The 15788-nt window shown below is 42.4% G+C and overlaps 1 protein-coding gene across 1 annotated transcript in view; it reads left to right on the forward strand.

Annotated features, from left to right (window-relative positions):
* JADE1 (jade family PHD finger 1) overlaps positions 1 to 15788 on the forward strand; it is a 38695-nt gene that overhangs the window by 8507 nt on the left and 14400 nt on the right. Inside the window, exons 3-5 of the mRNA XM_009896015.2 lie at positions 318 to 395; positions 10456 to 10538; positions 13966 to 14123. Of these exons, the coding sequence (XP_009894317.2) occupies positions 318 to 395; positions 10456 to 10538; positions 13966 to 14123 (319 nt within the window). The remainder of the gene's footprint in view (positions 1 to 317; positions 396 to 10455; positions 10539 to 13965; positions 14124 to 15788) is intronic.

Here is a 15788-nt window from a genome sequence, read left to right on the forward strand (position 1 = left end):
AAATGGGCAGGGGAAGTTAAGCACATTGACTGCAGATATTTAGTGATTTTAAGACCTCTCAGAGCAAAATCTGCTTTTGTTGTGGGGTTAAAGTGTTGGTGGGGCTGTCACTGATACTCTCCAGTTCTGTTCACCTGCTTGCATGATGGCTGCTTAATTAAGCACCCTTGAAATACTCACCGTTCATATTTCAGACGCCGTTTAAAGTTGTTTATTTTCCTTTGTGCGCTATAAATCCTCAAATGCCATCAGAAACACAACTTGATGACTGTGTATTATTATTATCTTGGGCTAAGTGCTGTCTCATTGCTTTGCAGGCTGCCTGCTGTTTCCCGTGAAGATCATGAAACGAAGACGGCTTCCTAGCAGCAGTGAGGATTCTGACGACAATGGCAGTAAGTGCTCCTTTGTTGTAGAGTGCAGTAGGTTATGAGTTTAAAACACATTTTAATGCAGTGGTTTATGTGACAAGCATTTTGCATATAGCTTGGGCTGGTAGAAATTGTGTCTGCTCTGTGGATTCAGTCTTGAACTCAGTCATTCTGAGCACAGGTGTCGGAATTCCCCCACTCTGTTGACTACACAGTGTTAGTAAGAAAAAACAAGTGGAAAAAGTTGGTTGTCATCTTCAGTATTTTTGCAAAGAGAGTAATGTATCATTAGAAGGGCAGAATTTCTGTGTAGACATCTGCTGACATTGTGTCCACAGCTTAGCATCTAGTAGAAGCTTGCATTAGGATTCTAAATTGGCTTCAGGTTGTTCTACTGTCATATGCAGTGGAAAGGCATATTACTTGAAGCTTAAATAGAAAGGATTGGAGGTGCAGAAAAGTTGGTTCCTGTTCTTGGTTTGAAGATTATCTTATTGGAGGAATAACTTCCAAGAATTTGAATTCAGAAAATTAGACATTTGGATACAGAATGTATTTAATTTTTTTTTTAACTGATGTAACTAAGTTCTGTGTTGTGTATATACACCAGAACAAGGGGACACAGTCTCAAGCTGTGCCAGGGGAGGTTTAGGCTGGATGTTAGGAAGAAATTCGTCATAGAGAGAGTGATTGCCCATTGGAATGGGCTGCCCAGGGAGGTGGTGGAGTCACCATCACTGGAGGTGTTTAGGAGGAGACTTGGTGGGGTGCTTGGTGTCATGGTTTAGTTGATTAGATAGTGTTGGATGATGGGTTGGACATAATGATCTCAAAAGTCCATTCCATTCCATTCCATTCCATTCCATTCCATTCCATTCCATTCCATTCCATTCCATTCCATTCCATTCCATTCCAGTGTTTGGATTCCAGGGGTTATAACCTTTCATTTAAGCAGAAAAGAAATAAGAAGGGGAAGAAGAGAGATAAAATGGCATTTTGGGAGATGTGCCAAGGTGTTTTATTTGCCCAAACAAGGAATTTGGTTGCACTTGACAATAGTGCAGCCTAGACAGCTGGCAGAGAGATTTTTATCCTGGTTTTAATTTGATCTGTCTGGATGCACATCTTCAAATCTGAAGTGTTTTATGAGGCTTTAACCTGAAATTTGACAGAAAATTTTCAGAGTTTTGCCATGTGCTTTGAAAGCTTTACTCTGAGAAGGTAGCTCTGTGTTGTACTGTGGCTCTGCAGAGGTGACTGCTTTACCTGCCTGCATGTCTTAGGTGGGTCTGTGCCGCATGGGGACACTGCTCACTTAGGGCCAAATCTGGACCTTAAAACAACCTTGGGCAAACTTGCTGAAATGAAGGAGCGGTACAAGAATTAGGGGAGGAGAGAATTAACAAGCTGATTAGTAGTCAGTCCAGGTAAGTATTGGGTAAACTCTATTAAAAGAGAGACAGGATTTGGCTAGTTTTTTGAGAACTACCTGCAACTGGGGGGTTTTGGAAGAAAAAAAATCTTGAATCAGACCTGATTTTTCTAGGGTAGAAGTTTACTTGAGGTTATAAAAACTGAAGTCAGTATATTTCCTCCGAAGTGGTATGAACATCCCCAAAACAAGATGTGTTTTTACTTGTAAAATGGGTAAGTCACAGCAAATGTGATGTCTTCAATGAGAATTTTACTTTGCTCTTTTTTTTTTTCATTCCCCAGCAGCTTTATATAATAGTGTTTCATTTTGATAATGGTGTTTACTTTCGGTCTCTTACCCATTTGATTTTACTCTTTGATCCCTTCATGTGCCTTGTGTTACAGGCTTTACCAAATGAAATGTAAAGCAGATAATCTTGGAATTGAAGTTCTGAAATAGATACAAGTGACTGATCTGTTGCTGATTAGAATGCTTGTTTGTAATGTCATTGGATATATAACTATCTGGAACAGAGCTGTCGACTTACTGAATTATATTTTCCACAAAACTGTGTTTTCATCAGTTCCAGATCTAAGAAAAGGAGTTAGGAAAACAAACTCTTGCCCTTTTATCTTCGCTCCATTTTAAAGCCTAATTAATACAAATAACTATTTCTTGAATAAATTACACAGTAAAAGGCAGGGAAGTTTCAAAATTATTTTTCAGGTATTGTTTGAAGTATAAACCACTTCCCTTTCGTAACACTCCTTCTTTCTTAATTATGTGTTTTCCCCTTGAAGTTCCTGGATAAATTCTGATGCAGGGTCCTGGACATTCGTTCTATCAGTATACACTTGTTCAGAAAGTTCAAGGGTTAATAAACAGAAGCTGAGATAACATTTAGTGTAGGCTCAGCATCTCCAGGGCTTTTTGTCGTTCACACTTCCCTGAGAACAATATCCCAACATTCAGGCCCTTTCTTCGCTGTGTGGAGAGACTCTCCAGTGTGCTTCATGCACACCCCTCGTATTAAACTCAATAGTGCTTCAGTTTAGAGCTCAGCATTGCTCTTCTCCCTTGTCTGGCAAGGTGAGGAGTGGCATTCCAGCTGTTAGGTTTCTTCAGTTCTGAAGGTGAGTTCTCATACTGTGCTTTAGCAGTCTGTGTGAGCAGGCCCCTCAGATTCATGATGAGTGTCACTGGATAAATGTTGGAATGTGAATGATGATTGTCTGCGGCAGACTCCAGCATGCAGACTAGTGCCACCTGGAAAATGTTTTGGCGTGAGAGCAGGCACATTTTATTTTATTGAATTCAGGAACTAGAATATTTATAAGCTAGCAGTAGTAATGATGCTACTAATAATGGAATTGATCTATAAATACCAATGAACATACAAAGGTTTTTTTTTCTATGAGGTCACTGGACTGAATCAGTTTCCTTGGTAGTCACAGGGTGATAGGAAAAAAACCAAATGCCTGATACCCTGAACACTAAAAATACATTACACTGAAGGTAGAAGCATGTCAGTAGTTCTTCAGAGGAAGAAAAAGGTGCTCTTCTTTTGTAATGTGAAAAAAGGGAGAATAGTTTTCATTTTGGGGTGAAGTACAGAACAGAAGAACACTTACCAACATGGCTGCAGTTCTAGAGCACAGATGTGTTTTCACTGGCTTATGTAAGATACTGTAGTGTGCATGATTGTATATTATTTGCAGTATTTTAAAGCCTTGCAGCTTAAAGGCAGAACCTTTGCTTTCCTCATCACTTCTGTGTTTCCTCACCACCCTCTGTGTTGATTCTTTGCCAAAAGCCAAGTGCAGACTTCAAGCCCCCAAAAGTTTCTATGTTACATCCTTCAGCCTAACTACTGAAAATTGTTGAGCTGTGTCCCCTTAGAATCAGAGCTCTAAATCCTCATTTGGACAGGTGGTCAAAATAGCCTATTGGAAGCACTAAGCAAGAGGTGTCAGTGTAAGTTGTACACAGTTCTGCACTTAGTCCCTGGATATCTGACTGTCTTCTGAGGGATTCTGTGTTCTGAAATTACAGGTCACTTTTGAACGTTTTATCCATGAAATATAATTGAATGAAAACCAGCTGCAGGTGTAATTCTGGATTTTGAACCTGTGTCTAAATAAATTGGAAAGGTATTGGGAGAGGCCTGGGGAAAGGTTTAAGGTTATGGGCACCTCAAAGTAATCCTTTTTTTGTTGTCTGGCAGCTTGTTAATTTCTGTCCCTTTCCAGAAAGTGTATTAGGGCAACTGTAATAGATGCTAGTATTAGCCAGGCCCATCATAATAGCCTTGGGATGTACATGCCATCTTCTTCAAAATCTCTAATAAGTAAATTAGTAATGTTTACCTCAGACTCAATTAAGTCCTTGTTATCTTCATGGCTGGCTAGGGCTTTGATAATTTTGGAGCAGTTTTTCTTACTTGTATTCAGCTCGCTCTTCCATTGCAAAAACTCCTCCTCTTTATGATTCCAGGTCTTTCTCTAATTAAATGGTAGATACTGAAGCCATTTTATCCTTCCAGCTCAGTGTCTGACCTGACTTTTTAGCCTCATTTGTCTGTAAATCTGCAAAGGTGGTTTGTGCTGAATACTCCACGTTCTTAATTTCCTAGTGAGATGAAGTTGTGCAGTGGAGTAGTTTCCATTTATAGCTTCAGGGTATTCCTTTTGCACAGATTGCTTGGACACATGGACAGATTCTGTTTGAGGGAAGATCTGAAGCTCAGACAATTGTATTATGGGGAGCTTGGGTGGAATCTAGGCTCTCCTTGATGTCAGTGAGGGTCTGGTCGCTGTTTCCTATGAACAAGGAATTTAGAGCATGATTTTCTTCATGCTTTACTTGTTCCCACAATGTCTGTTCACTTATTCTTGAGGGGTTTATCAGTTCATCATACTCCTACATGCAGAGTGTCTGAGAGGAGGACTGAAGACACTCGCACATGAAAAATACTTCTAAGATTTACAAAGTTTCACATCAGTCCTGAGAAATGAAAGATTTAATACTTGTGGATTATGAATGCAGTTCTGTAATTCAGATGGACCCCTGCTCTATCATTGCTAAACAGATGCTATTTTAAAGTTACACATATTTTGCCAATATCCGTTGCTCTGACAGAATGATGGCGATCTTAGGCTTAGAAAGGGCTTTTCATCCCAGTGGATTCCTGTTGTATTTGAGATGGATCCCAGGGTGACTTCACAAAGGTGGCTGAGTACATAACCTTAGGTGCATATGCCATTTACCACAGAATTGCAGCTGCTGCTGGCCTGAAATGTGGCAATTACTGAGCTGTGCACGTAGTGCTGTGCAGCAGTTTAGGAAAAGGAAGTGAAGAACATTTCTCATTTTTCAGTTGAACTGGCTGGTAGATGAGGGATAGTGATTAAACAACAGAACATAACATAGCTGCAGAGCTAGAACTTGGAAAAAGCAACACGTTTGTGATCACTGCTGTGCTGATGAGAAAGGGTTGTAGCATTTGGAGTGATGACAAGTGGTCAGAGCTGTCATCTTACCTGGAGGTTGGGCTGACTGGGACAGGGTGACTTTTGGTGAAGTTATTACTCTTTTGAGCCCTCTTGATGAATGATTTGAAGGTCTTAACCTGGGCTGGTAGGATATCACATCTGAAGAAGGGACATCACATGATCACCCCTGTTGTTTCTGGAGAGGCACATTTTTCTTTGCAGGACCGGTGGTACTGAGTACACCTAACTAACTCCACTGGAGTTTTAAGGCCTGACAACCTCAGCCTGTGGTTACTAGCTTGGGAGGTGCTCAAACTGACTTAGATAACTTGTCGTAAGTCATTATGGTAAAACATTTCTGCAGTGGGAAGCCTTGGGCTTGGAGCTGGAATGGCACTTGGGTCTTGTGATAGGAATTCCTCACCATTAGGAGAGTGCATGTGCATGGTTTTGTCTCTGTCGTCTGAGATTATACAATTCAGATGTGCAGCTGAGAAGAGAGATCCTAGGAGGGAGCTTGTATTGAACTGCTGTGGCAGGGAGCTGCAAAGACTGTTCATTACATGTGTCAGACGCTGAGCAATTGAGCAGTGGTGTTGCAAAGCACTGAGAGATCATCTGGATCCATGCATTGTTCAGCAGCTGCAATTGGGTACTTGTCAAGTGACACTAAATTTTGAGTAGGATCGGTGTTGACAAGCGATAAAAGGCTGTTGCTTTTCCCCTTTCGATCTTGAATGAGATTATTGTATTATAATATGCAATTATATAGAGATAAGGAAGATAGATGGGCAAATCCTACAGCCACAGGAGCATGAGGAGTATGGCTGTGTGAAATGATGCAGGTGGTATTTGCATACATGATGCTTTTTCTGTGGTAAGGCCTGAAGATGTTTGCACAGCTCTTTCCGTAGCTAATAGAATGGAAAACCAGCCTCAGAACAGTCTGCTGCTGTTTTCTTGGTGCTGGAATTTGGGTCTAGACATGGAGTTATGTCTAAGTGACATGAAGCCTTGCTGTAAGGAGTTGTGGGCCAGACACTAAATGGGGAGACTGAGCATCTATGTTTTCTCTTCAGGCTGCAGATCTTTGTGACAGTGCTGGCAGCAGCACCTAGTTGGTCTCAGAGTGAGTTGAGCAACAGCGTAGGCATTTGGAAATGGCAGCGCTAAGCAGAAGTGACAGCCAGACATAGATCTGTGCCGGGGATGTTTGGCTCTGTTGTGCTGCTGCTGTGATGGTGTAGCAGCAGTGTATTGATGGTGAGAGGAGTGCTTTTAGACCCCGGTGATCTGAGGCTTTGAAGGGTTCGGAGGCTGCGGGGGCAGGTAGTTCTTCAGGCACACAGCTGGATGCCCTGCAGGTGGCTTTACATCAGCCTTGTGCGTGATGCAGAATAGCTGAGGCTGTACTGCATTGGTTGTGGGGTAGAATTCCCCGAGGGCTTGAGTTGGTTTATTGTTCCCAAGCAATTTTCTGTTTTGATGGGCTTTTCTTTGAATCAAAACATATTATTGACAGATCATTTAATAAATGGATACAGTTAAAATTGATTATGTTTTCCCTTTTGGGAAGCGAGTTCTTCACAGATATGGAAAAAGAATTCACACTTCTTGCTTGCTTTCTTTGAGCACCAGGAGGTGTATGTGTTTATATACCCCCCCGTAGTGGTATTGCAAACCCACTGTGTTTAGAGTGGGAGGTGTATATAATAGCCAAGGAGAACAGAAAGTTTCCCTACTTGAGACTTAAACTCACCTTTCCAGAGCTAGTAGTGTGTTGGAGCTTTGGCTTTCCTGCTGCGACTTACACCTCGTTAGTGGTTTGGGGTTGCTCTTAGCTTTTTTGTCTATATGTTGATAAATGCAAAGGGGAAACTGAGATATGTGGTAAGGGCATGATCTTCCTGCTGTTCTCAGTGATGAAAACCATCTGAACACCTGGGCCATCTGAAGGGACCCTAAACATATCAGAATGATCTTGGGGTGTCTCCTGAAGTGATGATGCTGGCTAGACTACTATGTTCACCCATAATTTGTTACAGGACACCTTTTACCTCCGATGCCTAGTGATTCATGCTCTGGATGTGTTTAGCTTTGTGCCTTGGAGTTGTGTATTTTTCACATCCAGTGTTACTCACATGATAGTATGGGCTCTCCTAACATCTCATTAATTTTCCATCTGCTGTAGAACTCATTTCTCCCATAAGGTATATAATGTTATCTTACTAAAGTTCTACATCTTCCAAATCTTAGTCATTCAGACGTCCCTTATGCTTTGTTTGGTGGTGTTGTACCAAAGCTGGGTTTAACTCTGTCTTGATCTTCAGTTGCTTTTTCTAATTTTGGTGATCCTAATGCTGTGTGGGACTGAGGCTGGTATTCAGAAAACTGTTGATTAATACAGTCATTTTGGATACTTAATGCAAGAGGCTCACTTTGGTGAAAAGTGTCTGGAATCTCTCTAAAATAACTCAGCTGGGTTCATATGATTGCATAATGCAAAAGAGCTGTTCTGGCTCCTGTGTTTGTTTGGACCACAGTAGCTTCTGCATAAATCAGGAATGGGTCTTACTGCATATATTTAGATTTAAAAATCACATCATTAGTCACCGAAGTAGCTGTAATTGCCTATGAACTTTTTCTTCCAGTGAGGTCCCTCTTCTGGGTTAGATATGAAAATAAGGGAAAGGATGCTTGAAAGACAAATAACATCCTCCTTTTCCTCCTGCACTTTCATTGATACACTCAGAGTGGGTGGATGGCTTATTAATGACAGCAGCTTTGGGTAGTTCTGTGACCTGGTCTTGGTACTACTGAAGCAGTGATACTTGCCATTAACAAAGCTGAAACTCTTACTTGAGATTTCCAAAGTAGTTAAATTTGCTACTATTATGGGCTGGATATTTTACTATCATTTCACTGACTCTCACAGTTTCTTTCTTGCACTTGTGTCTCTAAGTGGTTACTTGAATTTGTGAATGCAGGCCTTATAGTTGGGTTTGTTTATTCAGGGAGTAAATGTTTCCCTATTGAAGTTAAGCCCTTACCAAAGGTCACCTGTTAGATGCAGTTAGAAGTCTTAGTGGGTAGTAAAGTCTCAGTCCCCTGAGAAATTCTTCCACCTTTTTGTTATGGTATTATGTATAGGCAGTTTGCACAGCTGAGAAAAATACAGCAGTCTCTTCAGTAGCTTACTATAAAGCCATTATGTATTCACCTATTTTAGGTGCAAGGAAACAGCTGTTACAGAACTATGTAGGAAACTATTTCTTCCCTTATTTGTTGTAGGAAGTTAGTTAGCATGGAAAAAGCCCTTATTGGATTAAAGAAATCACATCTGTCTGGATGTTAAAATGTTAATGATTGCATTGTTATATTGCAGGAAAAACCTGGATTTTAGCTGTGTGCCTCAGTTTTTTGAAAGACTTCACTTACTCCTTTCTGAGTTCTTTGAGTTTGGGTACATAGTGACACAGTCCTCAGGAGGTGTCTTTGCTCCTGCTTGTGTTTTTCTCTAGTTTTCAAGAGATGATTTAAAGGGACTGGTAGTTCCATGATCTTGGGAGCCTGGCTTCCCACACAGATTAGGAAATGGCCATCGATCACTTCTATTTTTTCTTTTCTTTGGTTTTTTTTTTTCCCTTCATAAGAAGAGAAAACTATAATTGTAAAATGGAGAGGCTTAGGAAAAGAGCCTGTGACTTCTCAAGACCCTTTCCAATCACCAGCTTTTTAAAAATTATTATTAAAACACTACTATTGGCTTAAAATTATCTTCCCTGTATTCTTATCTCAGAGGATATGATTGCTTAATTTTTTTTTTTCTGTGTACCTTGCTTTAATTTTGACCTTTCAGCATGTTCTGCCCAGTGTCTGTTCATTGCTGTGTTACAGAGGGATGTTCACTGGGGCAGATGCCTTAATGTATCACTAGCAGAAAAGGGAAGGCAAAAGCATAGCTACGACATAATTAATTCTTCTGATGACTTGTTGCTCATTTGTATCTTTCCAATGAAAGTCTTGGACAGTTACTTCACTTTGAAAATGATTTCTGCTTTTAATAGATAACTTACCTCATCCTGTGCAGTCTGGTTTTGAACAGTGCTTTCTGATCCCTAGAGGTTTCTGCTGGCTGATGCGTGGCAGTGTTGTTCTTACAGACTGCAGCCTTACACTTTTTACTTCTGGCACCTCTGTGCACAGGCAGTGAGGACATGAGCAGTGTGGGAAGGCCTATGCATCAGTTCAGTTTTATTTGTCTGCAGTTAATGCCTAGAGTTGCAAAATCTGTGTTCATCATTCAGAGTTAAACACATAGGTCCTAACCCCCTTATTACAAGTCCTTCGTCTCCCCAACCTACAGGTTGTTTTTTTATTGTTATTACTATTTTTGTGCCCCAATACTGCTGTGGAATTGGCAGTGGAAAATTGCTGCTGTGCCTGTAAATCTTACTGAGTTAAAATCAGTTGATTTGCACAGGTATAATACAGTGGGGTGTCAAAGCACTACTTTGTCAGGGGAGTGTAGATTCTCTCCTTCCTTTTCGCCTGTTACAATAGTTCTGAAAACTGAGAGAGACTCTGTGAAAAGGTTTCAAGGCAAAATAACATCATTTGTTTGGAATGTCATGAATAATTATGCAGACAAAAAATTGTACAATCACACTGAGAGATTAGCTGCAGAAAAGAGACAGCAGTTTGGTGGGCTCTGCTCTGTGTGCATGGCAGTGTGCTTCCTTTGGAGAAGGCTTGCTCAGGTAAAAATTGGGTAACTGGTAGAGATATTTAGGACATCAATACCTTAGTTTCGAAGGTTACTTCTCAGGCTGTCAGCAGACCTCCTAGTCAGCTATCAGTCTGCTGAAAGTGATTTATTGATGCTCTGGGGGCAGCATGTTGTGAAGTAGCTTGCTTCAAATGCTGCGTGGAGGGCTGATGAGGACAGTCCAGCCAGTACCCGCTGGTAGATTCAGAAAATTCTAAACAGGAGAGAAGAGTGACCACAGAAATTTACGAGTGAGTAACCTCCTATTTTGTGGTTCATTTTGAAGAGAGGCTTTTGGAGGTTTGCCACAGAAGCCTGACTGCCTTGTCTTCCCCATTTAGTTCCACTGACATCAATTCGCTTCTCTTGATGGACAAGCAGTGTCTGCATGTGAACGTTTCTCTGTCCTAGGTCTGTCTACCTGGTCCCAGCATTCCAGATCTCGACGTCGGAGGACTTCGTGTTCCAGACATGAAGATCGAAAACCTTCTGAGGTATTTCTGGAGTTTGATTTGCATTTTGTCACATCTATCAAATACACAGCCCTCTACATGTTCTGGTAATGGATCCTTTTCTTCTGATTTGCTTTTGTGTTTTTTTCTTTTTGCTACATTTTAGCTGGCACCTGCTCCCCACCCCACTTTTTTTCATTTGGGCTTGGTTTGGGGCTTTTTTTGTGGCTCCAGGAGACTGGGGAGTTCTGCTGTTGGCTGAACCATTATCTGCCTGTGAATTTTGTCACAGTCTGACACTTACTCAACATAGCTGTGCAGTCTTTCTTGTATTTTAGGCATTGGGGTTTATTTGTAGCTTGGTTTGTGAACAGCTAAAATTTATATTAGGTGCGTTTATTTCCTAGCTGGTGTTGTGTTTTGGTGTTTGATCTTTGCTAAAGTGCTTGTCAAACTAGAGATCTGCTTCCTGACAGTTCCGTGTTGCAAAGCGCTTTGAGGAAATTCTCTCAAGGGAAATGCAAATCTTTGAACTTCCCCAGGATTGATCAACTGTTATTACACAAATGCAGTCCAGTTCCTTGGATGATTCTTGCTGAATCTTCCTATCTTCAGGCAAATACTAGACTGCAGAGTTCACAGAGGGTGCAGAGCAAGGCTTAGCTTTGGGAGCTGGATTTCTTCATTTAACATACTTGCCCAATACATGTATTTCTGATGCATTGGTGAGTGATTGATGTTGAGAAGAACTATACTTTGTTAATCTCTCTAGACAGCCAGGTTAATCTCTCTAGACAGCTCTTCTCCCAGAGAAGAGTTTCTGCAGGAGGAATCACACTCATTGTTCAGTGTGAACTACACCTAGTACTGGTGGCTTCCAGACTTCTTTTTTGATTGTTGGCTGTTCCCTTCTGTTGGCTTCCCTTCTTTCTTCTTTATATGTTATTGTGAATGTGGAGGCTCCATGTGGATTTATTCTTGCTGGTGATGTTTGCTATCCTTGGTTGTCTTTCATACATGCCTTAAAAGTACCTTGTGAAAGGCTATCAGGAAATGATCTGAGGTAGTTACTAACCTTGCTGTTGTTCTATGTGTGCTTCTGTTTTCTCCTCTCCCTCTTCTAGCGCTTGTTGTCAGAGTCTTTGTAGCTTTTTGCTCTTCTCTTGGGTGTTCTCAGCCTGGGTGGGCAGCTTATTTTCTCCTGCTCAGCTCTGTTGCACAGTCTGTTGCCACTCTCCCCACATACGCGTTGTCTCTGACTGCCACGGCACTGGCAGTAAAGTGACACTTGCTAAGCTCCCCGGGTGAAATCCTGGGCTCATTGAAGTTGGTGGCAAAATTCCCATTGACATGAGCGTGGCCAGGGTTTCACCCTTTAGCTTTGAAGTGTTCAGTGCTTCTGCCAGCCAGCACTTCTGTAAGCTCTGCTTTGCTCCAGGCAGTCTGATTGCATCAGAAATTAGAGCAGAAAGAATGGTGTCACAGGGCCACGGGCCTGAGAAGGAGTTTCTTGGCTGTGAGGTGCTGCATTAGCTTTGCTCCTGAGGGAGCTCTGCAACAAATTTGTCCAAGAACCTGAGTTACTTTGGCTCTCAGTTTGAGCAAGTTGCATGTCCCACTTTATATTTTTAGTCTTCTTTACATTTGACATTTCATTGCTTTAATTCAAGTCACTTAGAAGTGCAGAATCCCCTGGCCAGCTGTGCTTGTTTGTTCTGTGAAGTCTTATTTTTCATTTCTTGATGGGAGCCTCACAGGAGTTGTAGTGGCATTGTTTAAAGCATTCCACTGTGTTTCTTTACCTGCATTTTTCCTCTCCTTCACATGATAATATTATTCTTTAGTTTTAAATGTTGGCACTTTTCCTGAAGATGTCAAGACAAGTGTTAAGAAAAATGTCATGATTTGATACTATTTTTGTGACAGAACCAGAGTGGAAACGGAAACCTACTGAGACAAAGTGTAGTGGTATATGCTTGTTGGGAGGGAGGAGGTGTTTCAAGAGGTGTAGTGTGGCAAGGCAAGTCACACTTTGAAAGATTCTCAGAAGTATAATTAATAATCATGTTCACCATTTCCCTAAAATGCTGCCCCAAAATCATGGGAATCTGTTGAGGTTTGAGGTGTGTGAGTAGTATGTGACACAATTGTTGTCCTGGGGAGGATTGCCTAGTTAGCACTCTGCATAGAGCTGGTTCTTCCTTAGCCATATGCAACAGTTGGCTGTTGCTGTTGGTTCAGGACTAGGAGGTTGTGTCTTTCTGTCCCCTTAGCAGCCCAGCAGGAGAAGCTGGGAGTACTGCCCTGCCTTCCCCTTTGTAACTGCAGTGCAGGGCTGGTGCTTGTTGACCTTGCCCACCACAAACCAAGAAGTCTGCAGGGGAAATTTTCTTAAGATATTACCTATCTTCTTGCCCTGGCGGTGCTTATTTTCTGTCACCTGCTTGCTTTTTAACCCTTTCCTTTGAATGTGGCATTGGCTGCTGAAATGTTAGTTGTTGTGGAGGTGAGGAGTGCTGGGTGCAGTTCCTGTAGTACACAGCAGCCTCGTCTTACAGGGTGAGGAGAGCTGTAAACAAGTGCAGGCTTGCAGTTCTGATTTCTGTGCTACCACCCTTTTCTGCAGTGCTGACAGACAGTGACAAACCTGGCAAAGGCTCCACTGCAGTGCCACAGCATGCCTGCTACAAGAGTGACCCCTTTTTTATTTCATCCTGTGGCTTGTGGAAGATCCCATTGCTGTCTGCTTATGGCTGCTAACCCCAAAGCTGCCAAACATCCTGCTTGTTTTTGAGATGCATGCCCCTGCAAAGGCAGAGGGACAGCCATGCTGCAGAGGTATCTGTAGCTGATGGAATAACAAGCACCTGTGCAGAACAGGGAGGTGCCAGCAGAATTCTGGTCTGGGTGCTATTGCATCTGATTTTTCTGGGTTATTTTTTAAAAATACTTGCACAGAGAGTCATCTCCTTAGAATTTCCTCTTGTGGCTGGTGGTGGTGGAGTCACGCCTTGATTTCTGCCACAGGGAATTTCTAGAATGTCTTTGGATTAGTCAGAGCTCCAACAATAAAAAACAAACCAAAAAAATCAACAAAACCCCTTGGAGCACAAGTGAGTTCTCCCTGTGTTGCTGCTTTAAAACTCGAAGCTCCTGCGGCTTTTATTGCAGCCAGGATGGGGGTAGAAGTGGGTAGCACCTTTTAGCATCACGTCTCCAGCACAGGGGGGGAGCACCAGGACTTGCAGGGGAGTTAGCTGAAGTCATTCTGTTGGTATTTGCACCTTCAACTACCCTTTTCTCTGCAATAAAGCTAAGCCTCTGTCCTGCAGTGGGCTGGGTCAGCTCACTGTTGGTACAGTGACCTTGTAACACACTGCTCCATGGTTACCCTGAAGCTGTGAATCACAGAGTGTGAATATCCGATGTCAGTGTCTCTATTTTTCTCTCTTGTTCCCTCTCTTTGCAGGTGTTCAGAACGGACCTGATCACTGCCATGAAGTTACATGACTCCTTCCAGCTGAACCCTGATGAATACTATGTGCTGGCAGATCCCTGGAGGCAGGAGTGGGAAAAGGGAGTTCAGGTGCCAGTTAGCCCAGGGACCATCCCAGAACCAGTAGCCAGGTATAGTTTGGAGGAATGCAAAGAAATACACATATGTTTGTACTGGTAGCTTGTGTCTCCATTGCTTTGGCTTCTTGAGCTTTATTCCACAGTGCCTAGCTAGAAAGGTCCTGTTCACAGAGAGGAAGAGCAACCTGCCTCAGCTTTTTGAAGGGTGGGCGGGGTCAGGAGTCAGGCCTCTTCTGCCTGTGTGCCAAAATACGAATGTCAGAGCAATTTTTGGCATTGCATGAGAATGGAGTGTGATGACAGAACCTTAAAAATAGCTTCTATTTTTAAGCCCAGACTTGACCTCACTCAGCATTGCTGGGAGAGCCCTCGCCTGATGCTTCTTCTGTGCCGTAAGTTCCTTCCAAGGAACAGTTAGACTAGGCAGAATTAAGGGCTGGAGAAAAGGCAACATTTCATGTTGTTTTGTTAGTTGATTCATTTACTGACATAGGAAATCATTGTACAATATTTCAGCTGTTTGAAGAACCATCCAGATTTAACTAAATACATTTTATGCTGAATGCATTTAACTAAACACGTTACTGTGAGACTTTCTAGCTCTTGTCCAAGAAGCCCTTATTTTCCTTGCCTTGTCTGTTAGATATTGTTTTCTGTTTCAAACTAAACAGTACATTTGCAAGGGCAGTGGTGTGCTGCAGCCCATCTGTCTGTTTTATGCTTAGTTGGGATTGGAGTTGGAGCAAGAGAGAACAAGGATTATTGCCATTTAATGATGTTAGTTCTCTGAGTATGTCCAGGCTGGCCCATAGGCATTATTGCCACATGTCCCAGCAATGTTGGTGGGGTCAGAACAGCCCAGTCTCTGATACACAACTAAGAGTTCTGGGTGACACTGCATCTGTTAGGTCTGCATCTGCCAGCTTTGACCTTGGAGTAGAGGAAGTACAGCACTGCTGGTTAGTGGTTGTGGTTTGAAGCCAAACTACGTGTGCTTATTTCTTCTGTGTATTTAGGGCAGGTGCACAGTACTGCCCAGAGGCATGCAGAGTGCTCAGTGTGGAATTTATGGTACAGAATATTTGAAAACAGTGCCCAGTTTGAAGTAAATCCTCTGTGAGGTGTAGTAGTCTGTGATATTTTAGTACTGTGCAGTATGACCAGGAGCAGTTTGGGCACTTCATGTAGCCTGGTGAGGTCATTTAGATTCGTATTCTTTCACAGTACCCTTATGCACCTCAGAAGCCCCAAATCAACATTCAGCTTGCCTACCATTTCTCAGATAGTTATCTGAAATGAGCTAAATTAGGGGAGGATTTAGGTCTGTGCAGGAGACTGAAGCAGGTCAAAGCTATACTGAGACGTATGTGTGTAGATACAGCAGTGGCTGATGAGGATCTTCTGATAGGAAGTGGAATTGGGGGCAAAATGGCATGGAGGATGTCCTGCTTATTTTGCAGCATAGGCTATTGCCAGCAGAGAGTTGTTCTACACACACGGGTGCTACCTTCTCTCTTGTGGCACTGGAGAAGGTGCAGTGTCCTGCTGAGAGCACCATGTTGCATGTGCTTTCTTGGAGTTATATTGGTATTTGGAAGCAAGTCACCAGGTGGTTGGTAGAGGAACTGCTGCTGTTTGTGAATTGAGTGGGTTTGCTCCCAGCTCCTGCCTTTGCAGAGCTGTGGCATTGCAGGAATCTGACCTAGAACAAGCGAT

The sequence above is a fragment of the Dryobates pubescens genome, chromosome 24, assembly GCF_014839835.1.
Source record: "Dryobates pubescens isolate bDryPub1 chromosome 24, bDryPub1.pri, whole genome shotgun sequence".
Lineage (NCBI taxonomy): Eukaryota > Metazoa > Chordata > Aves > Piciformes > Picidae > Dryobates > Dryobates pubescens.